Source organism: Fundulus heteroclitus, chromosome 22 (assembly GCF_011125445.2).
Source record: "Fundulus heteroclitus isolate FHET01 chromosome 22, MU-UCD_Fhet_4.1, whole genome shotgun sequence".
Taxonomy (NCBI): domain Eukaryota; kingdom Metazoa; phylum Chordata; class Actinopteri; order Cyprinodontiformes; family Fundulidae; genus Fundulus; species Fundulus heteroclitus.
In genome coordinates, this window is record NC_046382.1 from 21,009,599 (window position 1) to 21,022,388 (window position 12,790).

Genomic DNA, 12,790 nt, shown 5'->3' on the forward strand with positions numbered 1-12,790 from the left:
GCACCCTGATAGTAATTTACTCCAGTTATCCGTCAGTGCAAAAACCCACTTTGACTCATTGGGTTGTTTTGTATTCACGCACCTTCAGTTTTTGTAATTCAAAGCTGATAAAGTCTGAAATACACCTTAAATGTGACCCTTGTCAGTCCCTGCTAAGTTCTTTTTGTCATTAATTGTACATTATTGTGGCCGATATCCCAGCTTCAGCTGCCTGACCCTGGTCTCCATCCATTAAAGAAGCCCAAGAAATGATCTCAGAGAATGTCTCTCCATGATTTTATTTATATTAATTGACATTCATTATTTACAGAGAAATACATAGTTAAATATGCTCGCAAGTGGGAAATACTGTGTTTTATGTGTATCTTGATTCTGTTGTAACTACTAGACAGCTCCTGCCGCTCGGCCAGTGTCACGCCTTAAGACTGTTGATGAGTTTTTCTCTCAGTTTTTTTTCCTCGCGGAGCGACGAGGTGCGCAGAAACATCGACTGCAGCCGTCCTTCACTCGCAGGTCCAGGTGAAAACTCTGCCCCAAGCGTCTCCGGCCAGAAGGGTTGCATGAGTCCTGCACAGAGGAGAGCGAGCAGGTTGTGAAAGCATCCTGGTGTTTCCGATGCTGAATGCTCAATTGTTCAATGCTGAATTCAAATTCAGAAACCATTCAACTTGTCAGGATTAACAAACTGACACTTCCTTAGTTGTGATTACCTATAAAAGCAAATGTCAACTAGGTTTTCACCTTATTTAGTCAAATGATGTGCTTAAATACAGAAAGTGAGGGATTATGGGTAGTTTTTAGTACAGGGTTCTTACAGTTTTTCTACCATTTATTGGCTCAAATTTCCATTTTTACAAACTTCTGGACATATCAGTACAAAACATTTACCTATTTTTTATTTATTTATTTATTTGCAGTAAAGGGCTACTTCCCAGCTTTTTTTTAGCATCTGAAAAAATGTACCCAGGTGATTAGATATATTTTACTAAGTTTACCGTTTTGTCATTCAGCCTTATTGCTTTACGTTTAATTCAGTGGCTTTATCATACCTCCAGTGTCCCCTCATTACAGATTGTTACGGTTAAGATAGAGATTTGAATGTAGCCGTCGCTTTTTACAAGTCTGTTGGTGATGCTGTGAAGTTTCTGTGTGCACGTGTACATGCGTGTGTCCGTGCACATGAGTGAGTGAACGGGCAGGGATTGATTTCTATTCCTCTCGACTTCTGTAAAGCCCTTTCTGCAACATTCTTTTTGTGATTTAAAATGTAAAGATTGAATGACTGACCTCTATTTTATTTGTAAAAAGTCCAAACGGGGAGTGTTAATGTTTTATCTGGACACCGTCTAGTCGGACAACGGTTCAAATCTTGGGTCCAGTTTATAACTGTGATCTAGAGGCGTCTGGAGCCGGCAGACTCTCCATCTGTGGCTCTTTAAACCTCAGCAGTGGTGCCTTGCCTTCCTGACCAGAAAATATATTTATATGAGCAAGGTTTTTAAATTTATATTAATTTTTTTTTTTAATAAAAAGGCTGGTTAAGGGAGATCCTCAATCTGATTTTCTACCACATAGGCACTTGACTTATTTAGTCCCTCTGTGGTATAGTGGGCAGGAAGATGCAGAATCTTTTGATCTGTAAGACAAATACCGGTTGCGTCAGGAAGGACGTCCAGCATAAAACCTCTGCCAGGTCTGTGCACAAGTTACAATGACTTGTTGTGGTGACCCCTGAATAACGGAGACGCTTAAAGGGCACAAAATTAGCTTATATCTTTAAACTGGCGACATATATTTACCATTACATTTTTATTTCCCAAGAATAAAGAAAAGTATCAGAAAGAGCTGGCTTTGTTGTACTTGAGAAACTCTCTCGCTCTTAAAGTTTTGACTAAAAGTAAAAAATAAAATACATTGTGGGTCCCTGGTATTACAATTAAACAGCTTTTATATTGCATATAAGTAAAAAGCTCAAGGTTATCTTCTTTGTAAGGGTCGAGAACATTTTGTAGCTCTTCACATTCACACATATCTTCAGTGTAGCAAATCAAGGACAAATGAAGCAATTTAAATATAAATAAATGTAAAAGAGATCTTTGTTTTACAGAAATCTGTATTTTAGGTTTTAGGTTATAGAAAAGGGAAAAAAGGTCTGGACAATTCAGACTCTTCCCATGCTTAATTTGATCTTTTTATACTTTATCACTGACTAAATAAAAATTTAGTACAGTTTATAAACACTGACATACGGTGGGTACTCAGAATAAATACAGTTAAGGGCAGTATTATTCCTTACCCTAGGCACATTTTGGTTTAAAGTAATATTTCAGTTTTACCAACGTGTTTCATATGACTGGAGGTAATTTTAATGTTTTGGATTCCCGACTTGAATCTGTGAGAGACAACAACAGATTAGGGCGACGGCCAAGAGGCTTTCCAACCTTAAAGACATGGGAATCCCTAAAATGCCAGAGGAAATATGCTAAAAGGCTGGTCAGCAGTTATAAGTGGGGTCTGATTGTTGTAATGGAAAAATAAGATTTCTCCACGGATAATTGAAAATAGTATATACGTCATTTTTGACATGTAAGTTTTTCTTGAAATGTGAATAAAGACATTATGTAAAATTCATACTCTTTTCAGATTGTTTTATCATCCTTTAAGATTTTTTTCATTTCCAAACAGAAATCCACTTCATAGCTGAACAAAAACAGATTTTAAAGCTAAATCTTAGCTTGAATTACAGTGGGCCTAACTGTAAATGCCAATAATTTACCACATGGTAAATTATTTCTGATTTCTGTACCTGCTCATGGCCAGAGCGGTGACGGCGGGGCTGTCGTTGGGGCGGCGCTGGAAAACGCTCGGACTTCTGCTCAGCTCCCGACACAACACCAGACACCTCCTCCAGCCTTTCCCCTGGCCTGAGGCGCTCCCTGCGGATTCATCAACAGAGCACATCCACTCACTCCAAAATAACAAGTAAGCTCAGCGTTGTGGCACCCAGCGGCCCTCGCAAAACAATTAAACTGTACATTAACGCGTGTCCGTCTGCAGTCAGCGGGCAGTAAAAGGGGGGAAAATTCCTTCAAATATGAAGGCTTCAGGGTTACGTAAAGACTTGTCTCAATGTAATTGGAAAGCATAATACTCCTATGAGGTGACGTGAGGCTGTAACCAACGTATGCTAAATTGGATCTGGGTATTATTGCTTTCTAAATTATACAAACACACACACACACACACACACACGAGCATACAGGCACGTCAGCAGAATTATTCATCAGTGTTTACAGCCTCTATGTTTAATAACTTTATAACAGCATAATTCCTGCTAGCCCCAATGCTAGCGAGGGATAGGGCGAGCGCTATAAGCCCTCGTCTGGAAGAGACGTGGTCTAGCTCTGAGATGAGCACTTAAACCCGACCATAAAGATTTATTTAATTAGGACGAGGATGACCCCTTATTGCACAGCGCCGCACGAGTCGCTTCCAGAGCGTTTCGTACAGTCAGCCGCGTACATGGTCTGCGCCCGTTGTAAATAAAATTCACACGCCCATATCTTACAGCACTGTCAGTAACATTACCATCTCTTTCTATCTGGTCCTGCCCCGGGGACACGGGCTCTTCTGGAGGGCCAGGTAATTGTGTTCTGGTGTACTCTGTCCTCCATATCTGTATGAGAGACACATAACGAGTGGCAAAATTATAGACATAATTCAGGATAATAACAAGCGGGGCTCACACTTTTTCGCGCGCCCACCTCATCACTGGCAGCGTAATGATAAAGCGGCGGCAGCGTGTGTGCGTGCGTGCCGCGCACGTGCACGCGGACACAAGTGAAGCACAACTCAAGATTTTGCTGCTTTGATTGCGAGGCGGCAGCATGTGGTTATATTAATCTGAGTGAAAACACTCGGCCAACACACACACGCGCGCTCCCTTTATGTTGTTATTAATAACCTCTGTGGACATTCAAGCAGACATATGTGAGGATAATATCAAAGTAATGACTGCACAGCAGAACGGTGGGAAATACACACTATATGAAAACCGCGCAAATAAGAGAGACGACTCTGACTTACTGCGTTCAGAGCTCTGCAGAAGTATTCATACCTCTTCAACTTTCTCACAACAGCAAGGTTTCCCATCCCAAAGTTTTCATTGGGATGGGAAAATTATACAAAGCTTTCAAGTCTTCTGCAGATAAAAGCTTGAAAAGGGTGACGTGTGCTGAGTTAAAAGTTTGTTGAACCACCTTAAAGCTGGAAGATCTTTTTGGGGTTTGACTCGTCCAGCTCTACACTTCTAGAGATTTTTATCCAGTCTCCTCTTAAAATTAACCCGGACTCAGTCGGATTAAATGGGGAGAATATAAATTTGAAAGCCTAACATAGATTTTAAATAGGATTTAGTTCTGGACTTTAACTCGCGCTTTCAAACACCCAAACATGCTTTGATCTATAACCATTTCATTGGTTGTAGGTTAAGTGTTGTGCAGCTTTACGTTGAACCTCCAACAGGACTGCCATGCATGCAGCTTCATTCCTCCTCCCTTCAACCAGTTTCCCTCTCTCCGCTGAAAAAAAAGCAACATGAAGCTGCCACCTCCAAGTTATAATAATAAGAGGATCTGTTCAGGGTGATGTGCATTGCTGGAATTTTTTTTTTTTGTGTGTGTGTAGGCAAAAAAGTAACATTTTGGTTTCATTTTCCCAGAGCAGCTTCTACACGTTTGCTGTGTCTCCTGCATGGCTAATGTGAAGGCCGGATATGTAGAGTGCACAACCAATGAGGGGAGTGGTGGTTGGAGAGCAGGGCGCTTGCTTCCTGGAGTGGCTGCAAGGTTCCTGGTTCGACTCCCACAGACTGCCTCTATGGGTGGCAAGATATTAAGCCCCAGAATGCTCCCCAGGCACGGCACAGTGGCAGCCCGCTCCACCCCTAATGGGTTAAATTCAGAGGACGAATCCTGCTGGAATTTATGTTGCAATGCCAATAAAGATTATTATATTTATGATTACTATAATAGTTTTTCTATCAACCCGTTCTCTCACCTGAGCTAATGTTCTGTAACCTAAGCGTGCTTTAAAGTACTACGCAGCTTTATTCCTGACCTGTCCATTTGTGTAACCAGCTCTTCTTGGTGCTGTTTGCCTATTTAAAAAAAAAAATATGCATGAGGTAAATAGGTCTGCAAAGCTTTTTGCCTGCATAGGGAGAACTTACCCGAATAATGCCGTCTGCACACCCTGTGACGACGACGTTTCTGGAATCCCACTCGTGCCGCTGTGTGAAGCCGACGCACAGGATGTCTGCCTGAGGCCCGCAGGAAGCTTCAGTGCAAGCCAGCAGCTGGCCCTTCATGCTCCACAGGTACAGCCGAGGTCCCGCACACGACACAACCTCCCCCTTGGACAAAGTAGCAACGTGTTGATGTCAGATATGGACATGCACAGGAGTGCACGAAGAGAGGATAAGCACCCTGCCAGCTGTGAGGATCCTCCCTTCCTCTCCGCCGTGAGCAAATCAAACGGGTTTAAAGAGAAAAGACAGACAGGAAGTAGACTTACCGTGAGGTCATTGATGGCCAGTGCAGAGACGCTGCTTGTGTGTCCCGCTAACTGGGTGACATAATTTAGCTCCTCCAGATCCCACAGGATGCATGTGAGGTCACGGGAGCCGCTCACGATCAAGCTCTGGCCCTCAGACACAGCCAGGCACGTCACTGCATCGGTGTGACCGTATAAGGGCTGTGAAAGACGGGAGAGTCAGAGAGGAGAACAGCTACAGCCCCGGCGTGAGCAAATCCCGCGGACAGACTCACCTGTCTGAGCTTCATGTGAGAGAGTCTGTCCTTGCCGACAGCCACTTCCCACACACAGACGACCGTGCTGCTTCCTGCGGTGATGACGGTGGTCGTGTTGGGGCAGGCGGCGCACAGCGTCTCGCCCCAGTCGCACAAGCTCTCGCTTACTGCAAAGTGCTGCCGAGAGATATTCATACATCTGTTATTGGTACAGAACGACGCAAACTATCTGTAATTTTCAACCTCTTAAAATAAAGTTGTAGGTATTAAACGTCTATCATTAAAATAAAAACAACAAAAACAAGAGGACAAAAAGGGAAATTTTATTATTTTTATGTAAAGATTGGAAAATGTATGTAAAGATTGGAAAAATAAAAAAGCTATTTAGCAGTTTTTTTTAACAAGTCTGGACTGAGTTTTATCTTCCGCTGTTCACAATCTAAAATATGCAGACTTATCAAACCTCAACTGGTTAAATTTCTACTGAACAGAGATTGTTTAAGAAATTATATTTGTGAAGACAAAAAGTATGACTCCAATATTAGGACAAGTTTAGAATGAAATGCGCATAAAAACAGCTGGACCAGTCAAACCTGGGCTGAATTATTATTGACTAACTACTAGGGGTGTAAATCAGCAGTTTTATCACAATATGATGTTATATCGATTTGTTTGGCTGGTGATATGATGTTTTCCAACATCACAAAGTGTGTCACGATATGATTTCCATTAAATTAAAATGATGAAATATTATCTGCCCATCTAACAATTATTTACATTTAAAACTCACAAAAAAATTTAAATTAAACTTGAAACAGTTTAATGTTTGTTACCAGTCTGACAACCAGTGACCATCTCGATGTGTTTGAAGTTTTTATGTTTTCATGGTGTAAAAAACTTTGAACCGCCTTATTGCTAAAATGTGCTATACAAATAAACTTCACTTGATCACTATAGTCGAATGCCTTTTGAACTTTAAAATAAAGGTGCATCTTAAAGATGACTTGGATCAATATTTTCATTTTGCATCAATGTTTGATCATTAATCATTTATGCTATGTATCGATGTGGATCGATGTATTGTTACACCACTAGTAACTACAATTTTACACTGTTATGAGACCTTTAGTCTAATTGTAAAAGCCCAAAAAAAAAGAAAAATTGTATTCTTAGTCTTCTGATAACCAATGCTTAGATTTCATATTAATTGTAGTTGTTGCAGCTTCATTTTCCTATTTCTTATTTTATGTAACCAGATTTCATGTATAGTCTCGTCTGGTTAGCTGGAGATGTTGGTAGATCCTTGTTTAATGCCAACAAATATTTCAAACTAATTCGTAACACAATTCTTTAAAATATTTCCGTTGCATATGAGGAAAAAAAAAACAGCTTCCACAAATGTTTCTCTTCATAATTCAAGCATGACTGTAATGTTAGTCTTTTTTTCATATGACGAAATAGAAATTTGGTAATAAATTGGATTTGAAACCCACATTTTTTTGTTTCAGGCCGTTATTTTTTTATGTGTTCAATTATTGCTCTATTGATTTTTATGCTTTCATAGTCAATTAAACTTGCAATTTCATTACTTCATAAGGCAAGGACCAAGATAAATAAAGCCAATAAAATAAGTAGGAATAGTTTAAAATCCCAAAGCTATTGAGAACAAATTTCACAGACATGAAACGCGCAAAAGGTGTTTTAAAGGGTGGCATTGGCAAGTACAGCCAAATAGAGGAAATTCAATAGTTCTGACATCAGGGGTTTTCTCACAATAGTGTGTCTGCTGACTGTATCGGGTACACAAGCATATGATAAAGATGTGAGGAAAAAAATCACAATGTAAAAGTTTCTAAAATATTTAGGACCGCTAGCTGTCAAAGTTTCATAATTTTCTATCCCTGAACACAACTGAAAAAGCTGCTTTACTTCACTTCAATTTAAACAATTACAAGCACTTTCAAGTTGTATTTAAAGACAAAATGCATCACCAGACTTTCTGCACACTTTTGACAGCATCACTGATATACACTATCATACAAGGAGATAAATGTGATGACGCAAAAGAGCAAATTTTAGAGAGAAATCCTACAGGGACAGCCAAACTTTAATTCTGGTTAGTAACTTTCATTATATTTGATGGCAGCGGTTAATTAATAAAACAATAAAGGCTGGAACAGAATCAAATCATCGGTTTAAAGCCGGTGTACGGTACATACCTTCTCTGCGCCGTAGTTTCCAAAGGCGCAGCTGTTGTCTGGGAATCCCCAGCTGAAGACGCAGCCGGATGGAGGCGATACAAGTAACCGGTTTTTCTCCACGACCAAGACTTCTTTCTCAAGACAAAGTATCTGACCTACCGGACCTCTTGGTAGCTCTGCAAAAAAAGGGTTCAGATAGGCTTTATTAGTAAAAGCAAAAAGTTTTGAATTTTTTTAAAAGAATATGTTATACTATGTGAATACAATAAAGGGTTATAGGGTAAAACTACAAGTATAAAGGCGATTCTGTAATTGGCGAGTATCAGTGAAGACGTCAGGCCAAATAAAACTAATAGCTCTTCAAAAGCATCACATTTAAGAGTTCAGTTGGTCCATAAACTTGTAAAGAATTTCATTAAACTGACCAGAGAAAACTGGGCAATTAAAACGGCTTTTCCCAGTTTACAAGAAGCAGAGCTTTGTCCTGGGGGCCACCTGCATCCTAGACGGCATGAAGGCAAGCAGATGTGGGTGAGGAAACTTACAGGAGGCAGTAATTGTGCCTATAATTGACCTATTCATGCAGGAAAAGGCAGAAATCATTAGATCCATTTGCCAGATCTGCGTCTCAAATCCCCAGAAAGAGCCTCCGTCTGCACCGGCCTTAACGTTCCTCCTCCTATTCATCTCCATCTCCTTATTGATCAGATCAGACACTCCAAGATTTAATATGAAATGTAATATGCAGGAATCTCTCCCTAAGCATTCGCAGATTCATCTCCTCTCCCTCAGTGGGCCTGTAGGGATATTCAGATTATTAAGTAGAGCTCAGCTGAAGAGTCATCTCCATATCGTAGCTCCAACAGACAGCTCCTTCTACCCTTCTGTAGGATAAATTAATCTATGGACGTTCTCACTGTGTTTCAATCATTCCCTCGAGACCCGAGTACATCTGGTGTATAATAACAGATATATAATGGTAAGGTATAAATTAAAAGAGCTACAATAAACAGCGAGGTATAGTATATTCAGCAAAGTTGACCATGCTTATGTAACTGTTTGCAAATATATGTTACATTTTTATTATGTTACGCAGCATTTTGAATGAGTATATTCAGTTTGAGTTTAATACACATGATGATAGAGATCTTATTTATTTTGCTTTTGAAGTAGAAAAAATCTTATTTACTAAATGCTCCAACAATCTTTTAACCAGGAGTGTCCAAAGTGCAGCCCGTGGGCCATTTAAGGCCCTCAGAATGATTCTGTACGGCCCGCATTCATGGTACAAAATTAGCTAGCCAGTATTCATGGTTAGTGCAGATGAACGCTTTGGAGAAAGAGTAATTCATGTCATGTTATTGTTACTGAAAACGTGAAACGCTTTAATGATTCGTATTTGCTAAGATTTACGGATACCTTTTCAACAAAAATTGGACTACTTTGTTTGCGTCATTAAAATAGTGCCTGTTACGTTTTATTATTAATCTGGTAAGAAAACAATTACCACAAAATATTTTCTGTTTTATTTTCAAAAATCCATGTAATCCAGTAATCCGTGTGATCCACCAGTACGTTCAATTTGACAATTGCTTTCTGGATGTTTTTCAATAGAATTGTAAAATATCCAAAATGGTCAGAATTGTTAAAATTGTAAAGGGCAACTTCAACAGATGAACTAACTTTAGAAAAAAAATATGTTTTAAAGTAAAAAAAAAACTATTTGGATCCTGTTTGCCCTCAGTAAGAGGAATACATGAGGGTAGAAAGCAGTTTACTCAGAATGGTCAGTTTTTCAAAATTACTTTAAAAAAGCATCAGATGACCTAAACCTCAAACATTTTAAAACACCTAAACATTTATCCAATATTAAAGAGTAATTTAGGTCTCTGAATTAACCTCATTCACTCTAGATGAAAAATCCCCGCATTCTTTTCTAGGGATATCAGAAATTGGATGGATTTCTGCCAATTTGCCTTCTGATTATTTTTTTGGGCTTCAAAGCCACCAAAGTGCCGTTTGAATTCATTGCACAGCTATTTCAGTTTATCACCAAAATGGGCTCTAGGGAAAACAGCAGAGCACAATTGGTTTGTCATTACTTGGCGAGTGACGTGACGTGTCAAAACTTTCTTTATAGCTGTTCTCCTTGTGTGTCCTCACCTTTCTAACATAGAAAGGAGTCCTGGATCAATGTGTGCTTCTGTGCTTGTTGTGTCTCTGCTCTGTCTTCTCAAACCCTGCCAGTCAGTCGAGGCAGATGACCGTTCATACTGAGTCCGGTTCTGCTGGAGGTTTTCCCCCCTGTTATAGGAGAGTTTTCCTCTCCACTGTCGCTTCATGCATGGTCAGTATGATGGATTGCTGCAAAGCCATCAACAATGCAGATGACTGTCCTCTGTAGCTCTACGCTCTTTCAAGAGTAGGAATGCTGCTTGTCAAGACTTGATGCAATCTGCTGGGTTTCCTTAGATAGGAAACTTTTTGACCAATCTGTCTGTATGATTTGATTGAATTTGACTTTGTAAAGTGCCTTGAGAATGACATGTTGTGAATTGCTGCTATATAAATAAAATGTTATTGAATTGAACACTATGTGACTGACTGACATGTAATTAATAATAAGTATAGAAAATGATCATGTAGGCTAGATACGATTGCACTGTAGCCCGGATGTGGCCTGCAGGCCTCCATCCTATCATGTCAGGCCTACACCATACACTCTTCACTGCATCATGAACCAAATCACAGCCCTTCATGTGCTAACACGCATGCTGGTGACTAGCCTCGTGAGACCATCCTGATCTCGCGAGCTTTCAAGGTTTCACTCGCAGATCAGTCTGGCTACCCTCCGTTGAAGAAAATTTGGAGCCGTTCACCAAACGAACGTCCAATCAGCGTTGGCTTTGAGGCGGGTTGAGGTGTGACGCAACGAGAAGATCGACAGTTCAGTCTAAACAACATGGCGGCTTCAGCCGATGAAACTAGCGTTAGCGTGGCTATGGAGCAAGTTTTATCGGAATTACAGAGTATTTCTCTGCTGAGCTAACGAGCCTTTACCTGCAGCAGCAAGAGTAGCTTAGCTTGTGGTTGTGTTTTCGTCGTCGCTCGTAACAGAGTGACGACGAATCTGATTGGTTTAATTGGTCCGTCTATCACCAACATAGGCCAATCAGCTAACCAGTATTTTCGCCCCTTCCCAAAATTACTTCAACGGAAGGTTTCCAGATGGACATGCGGAGCAAATCTATCTGGCGGAGTCAGGTAAGCTGGTGACCACTAAGTGACCATAACATGACGTTTTTTTCACTGCCTCTTTCATAAAACAGTTTGGTTATGAAGTGAAAAAGAAAATAAGTCAGGGTGCAGACCCCTACACATGTAACATCTCGATGTGTTTATGCTTGAAATCACAAAGTTAATCTGTTGACCGCTATGTCTCTACATCTCTTAAAAAGCTTAGACGATATTTTGTTATTATCAGAAATCACACAGAGCGGTAGAAGGTGCCAAACTCCTAATTTAAATGTTTTTCCTGAACGGGGCCACAGTGACTCCCTTTGTCCCTGACCAAAAGATCCATCATAAATCTGTGGATAGACTTTAAAATAGCTGCGTGTGCATTAGGGTAACGGATTTCCTGAAACTGGAAACTTTTTGCTGGCAAAACAGTCAAACTAACATCAAACAAAAACATAAAAGTCTGGAGCAACAAAATTACTAAGTACATGCTATAGTGCATAAGCTTTTATATTGCTTTAAAAAGCAAATTATGATGATTAAAATGTAATCTCCTCAGAAAAAGAAAGCACAATATTTATAGTGAGATGAACTTGGACCCAAACCCGTTTTGCTCCTACATATTGCACCCGGGCTGACCCCTCTGTAGTTGTGCAGCTTTACCTCTGAACGGTTGTGCAGATGTCTTTAGTGTATCCAGTTGGAAAAAAAATGGAGTCGGATGAGAGGGTGAAGACCCATCTTTCTTGAAGCCCCCACGAGGAGGATGAGGCTTGGTAAAAAGCTATGGAAAAGATACTAATTGTTAACCACACATATCTTCCTTTAAAATACATAAATATCATGCATTCATTCTCACTTGCAACATGTAAGTAAATATAGTGTATTGCTGTTACCTGTCTGGGAATCTGGCCAAAGTTGCTGACGTATCCCAAGATGGTGCTCTTGATCATGGGGTCTTTTGCATGTTGTCGGCCTCTCTGCGCATAGAAATAGGGGTGGAATGTATTCACGCTTTCCACAGCGGCTGAACCTTGTTGTCTGTGTCCAAAGATCAGGTCGATCCACAGGTGGAGGCAGGAGCTCACATAGTCGCTTTCCAGGGCCTAGAGCGGACACAGCAGCAGTGTGAGCACAAACACGTACCAGTTAAGCAACAAATACAGAAGTACCGATGGTGCTGCAACTATAATTATCATTGTGAGACAAACACCACCTCTCAAACTGGGAATATGAAAGTTCACAAGATGCAAAACTTCCTTCAGATTGCACAGGAGACATTATTCAGGTGCACAATGATATCTTCCAAAAGTCAATTTAGAAACAGGAGAGGGCTGAGGAGTTGTGTTATGAACTTATCTCCGTGTTGGAATCAGAGAATAATTTGGGTGGAATTAGCCAGAGATTGGTTTCAAAGAGTTAATAAGGGAAAGTGGGCATTATGACCAGCTACATCCTTGCTGTAATAAACCCAACCTGAAAAAGAAAACATTACAGCAAGGATATTTTGTCCTGAGTTAATTTGTCTGTGGAAGAAAA

General features: G+C 40.2%; 1 protein-coding gene across 4 annotated transcripts in view; it reads right to left on the bottom strand.

Annotated features, from left to right (window-relative positions):
• Positions 1 to 260: 260 nt before the first annotated feature.
• The window catches only part of wdfy4 (WDFY family member 4), a 67,896-nt gene continuing 55,366 nt past the window's right edge, over positions 261 to 12,790 (bottom strand). For all 4 annotated transcript variants that reach the window (XM_036126379.1, XM_036126377.1, XM_036126378.1 and 1 more), the window contains exons 56-64: positions 12,148 to 12,357; positions 11,915 to 12,035; positions 8,030 to 8,187; positions 5,829 to 5,987; positions 5,575 to 5,754; positions 5,231 to 5,413; positions 3,589 to 3,676; positions 2,807 to 2,936; positions 261 to 567 (exon numbers count right to left, since the gene is read on the bottom strand). In XM_036126379.1, coding sequence (XP_035982272.1) covers positions 504 to 567; positions 2,807 to 2,936; positions 3,589 to 3,676; positions 5,231 to 5,413; positions 5,575 to 5,754; positions 5,829 to 5,987; positions 8,030 to 8,187; positions 11,915 to 12,035; positions 12,148 to 12,357 — 1,293 coding nt within the window. In that variant the 3' untranslated portion in view covers positions 261 to 503. The remainder of the gene's footprint in view (positions 568 to 2,806; positions 2,937 to 3,588; positions 3,677 to 5,230; positions 5,414 to 5,574; positions 5,755 to 5,828; positions 5,988 to 8,029; positions 8,188 to 11,914; positions 12,036 to 12,147; positions 12,358 to 12,790) is intronic.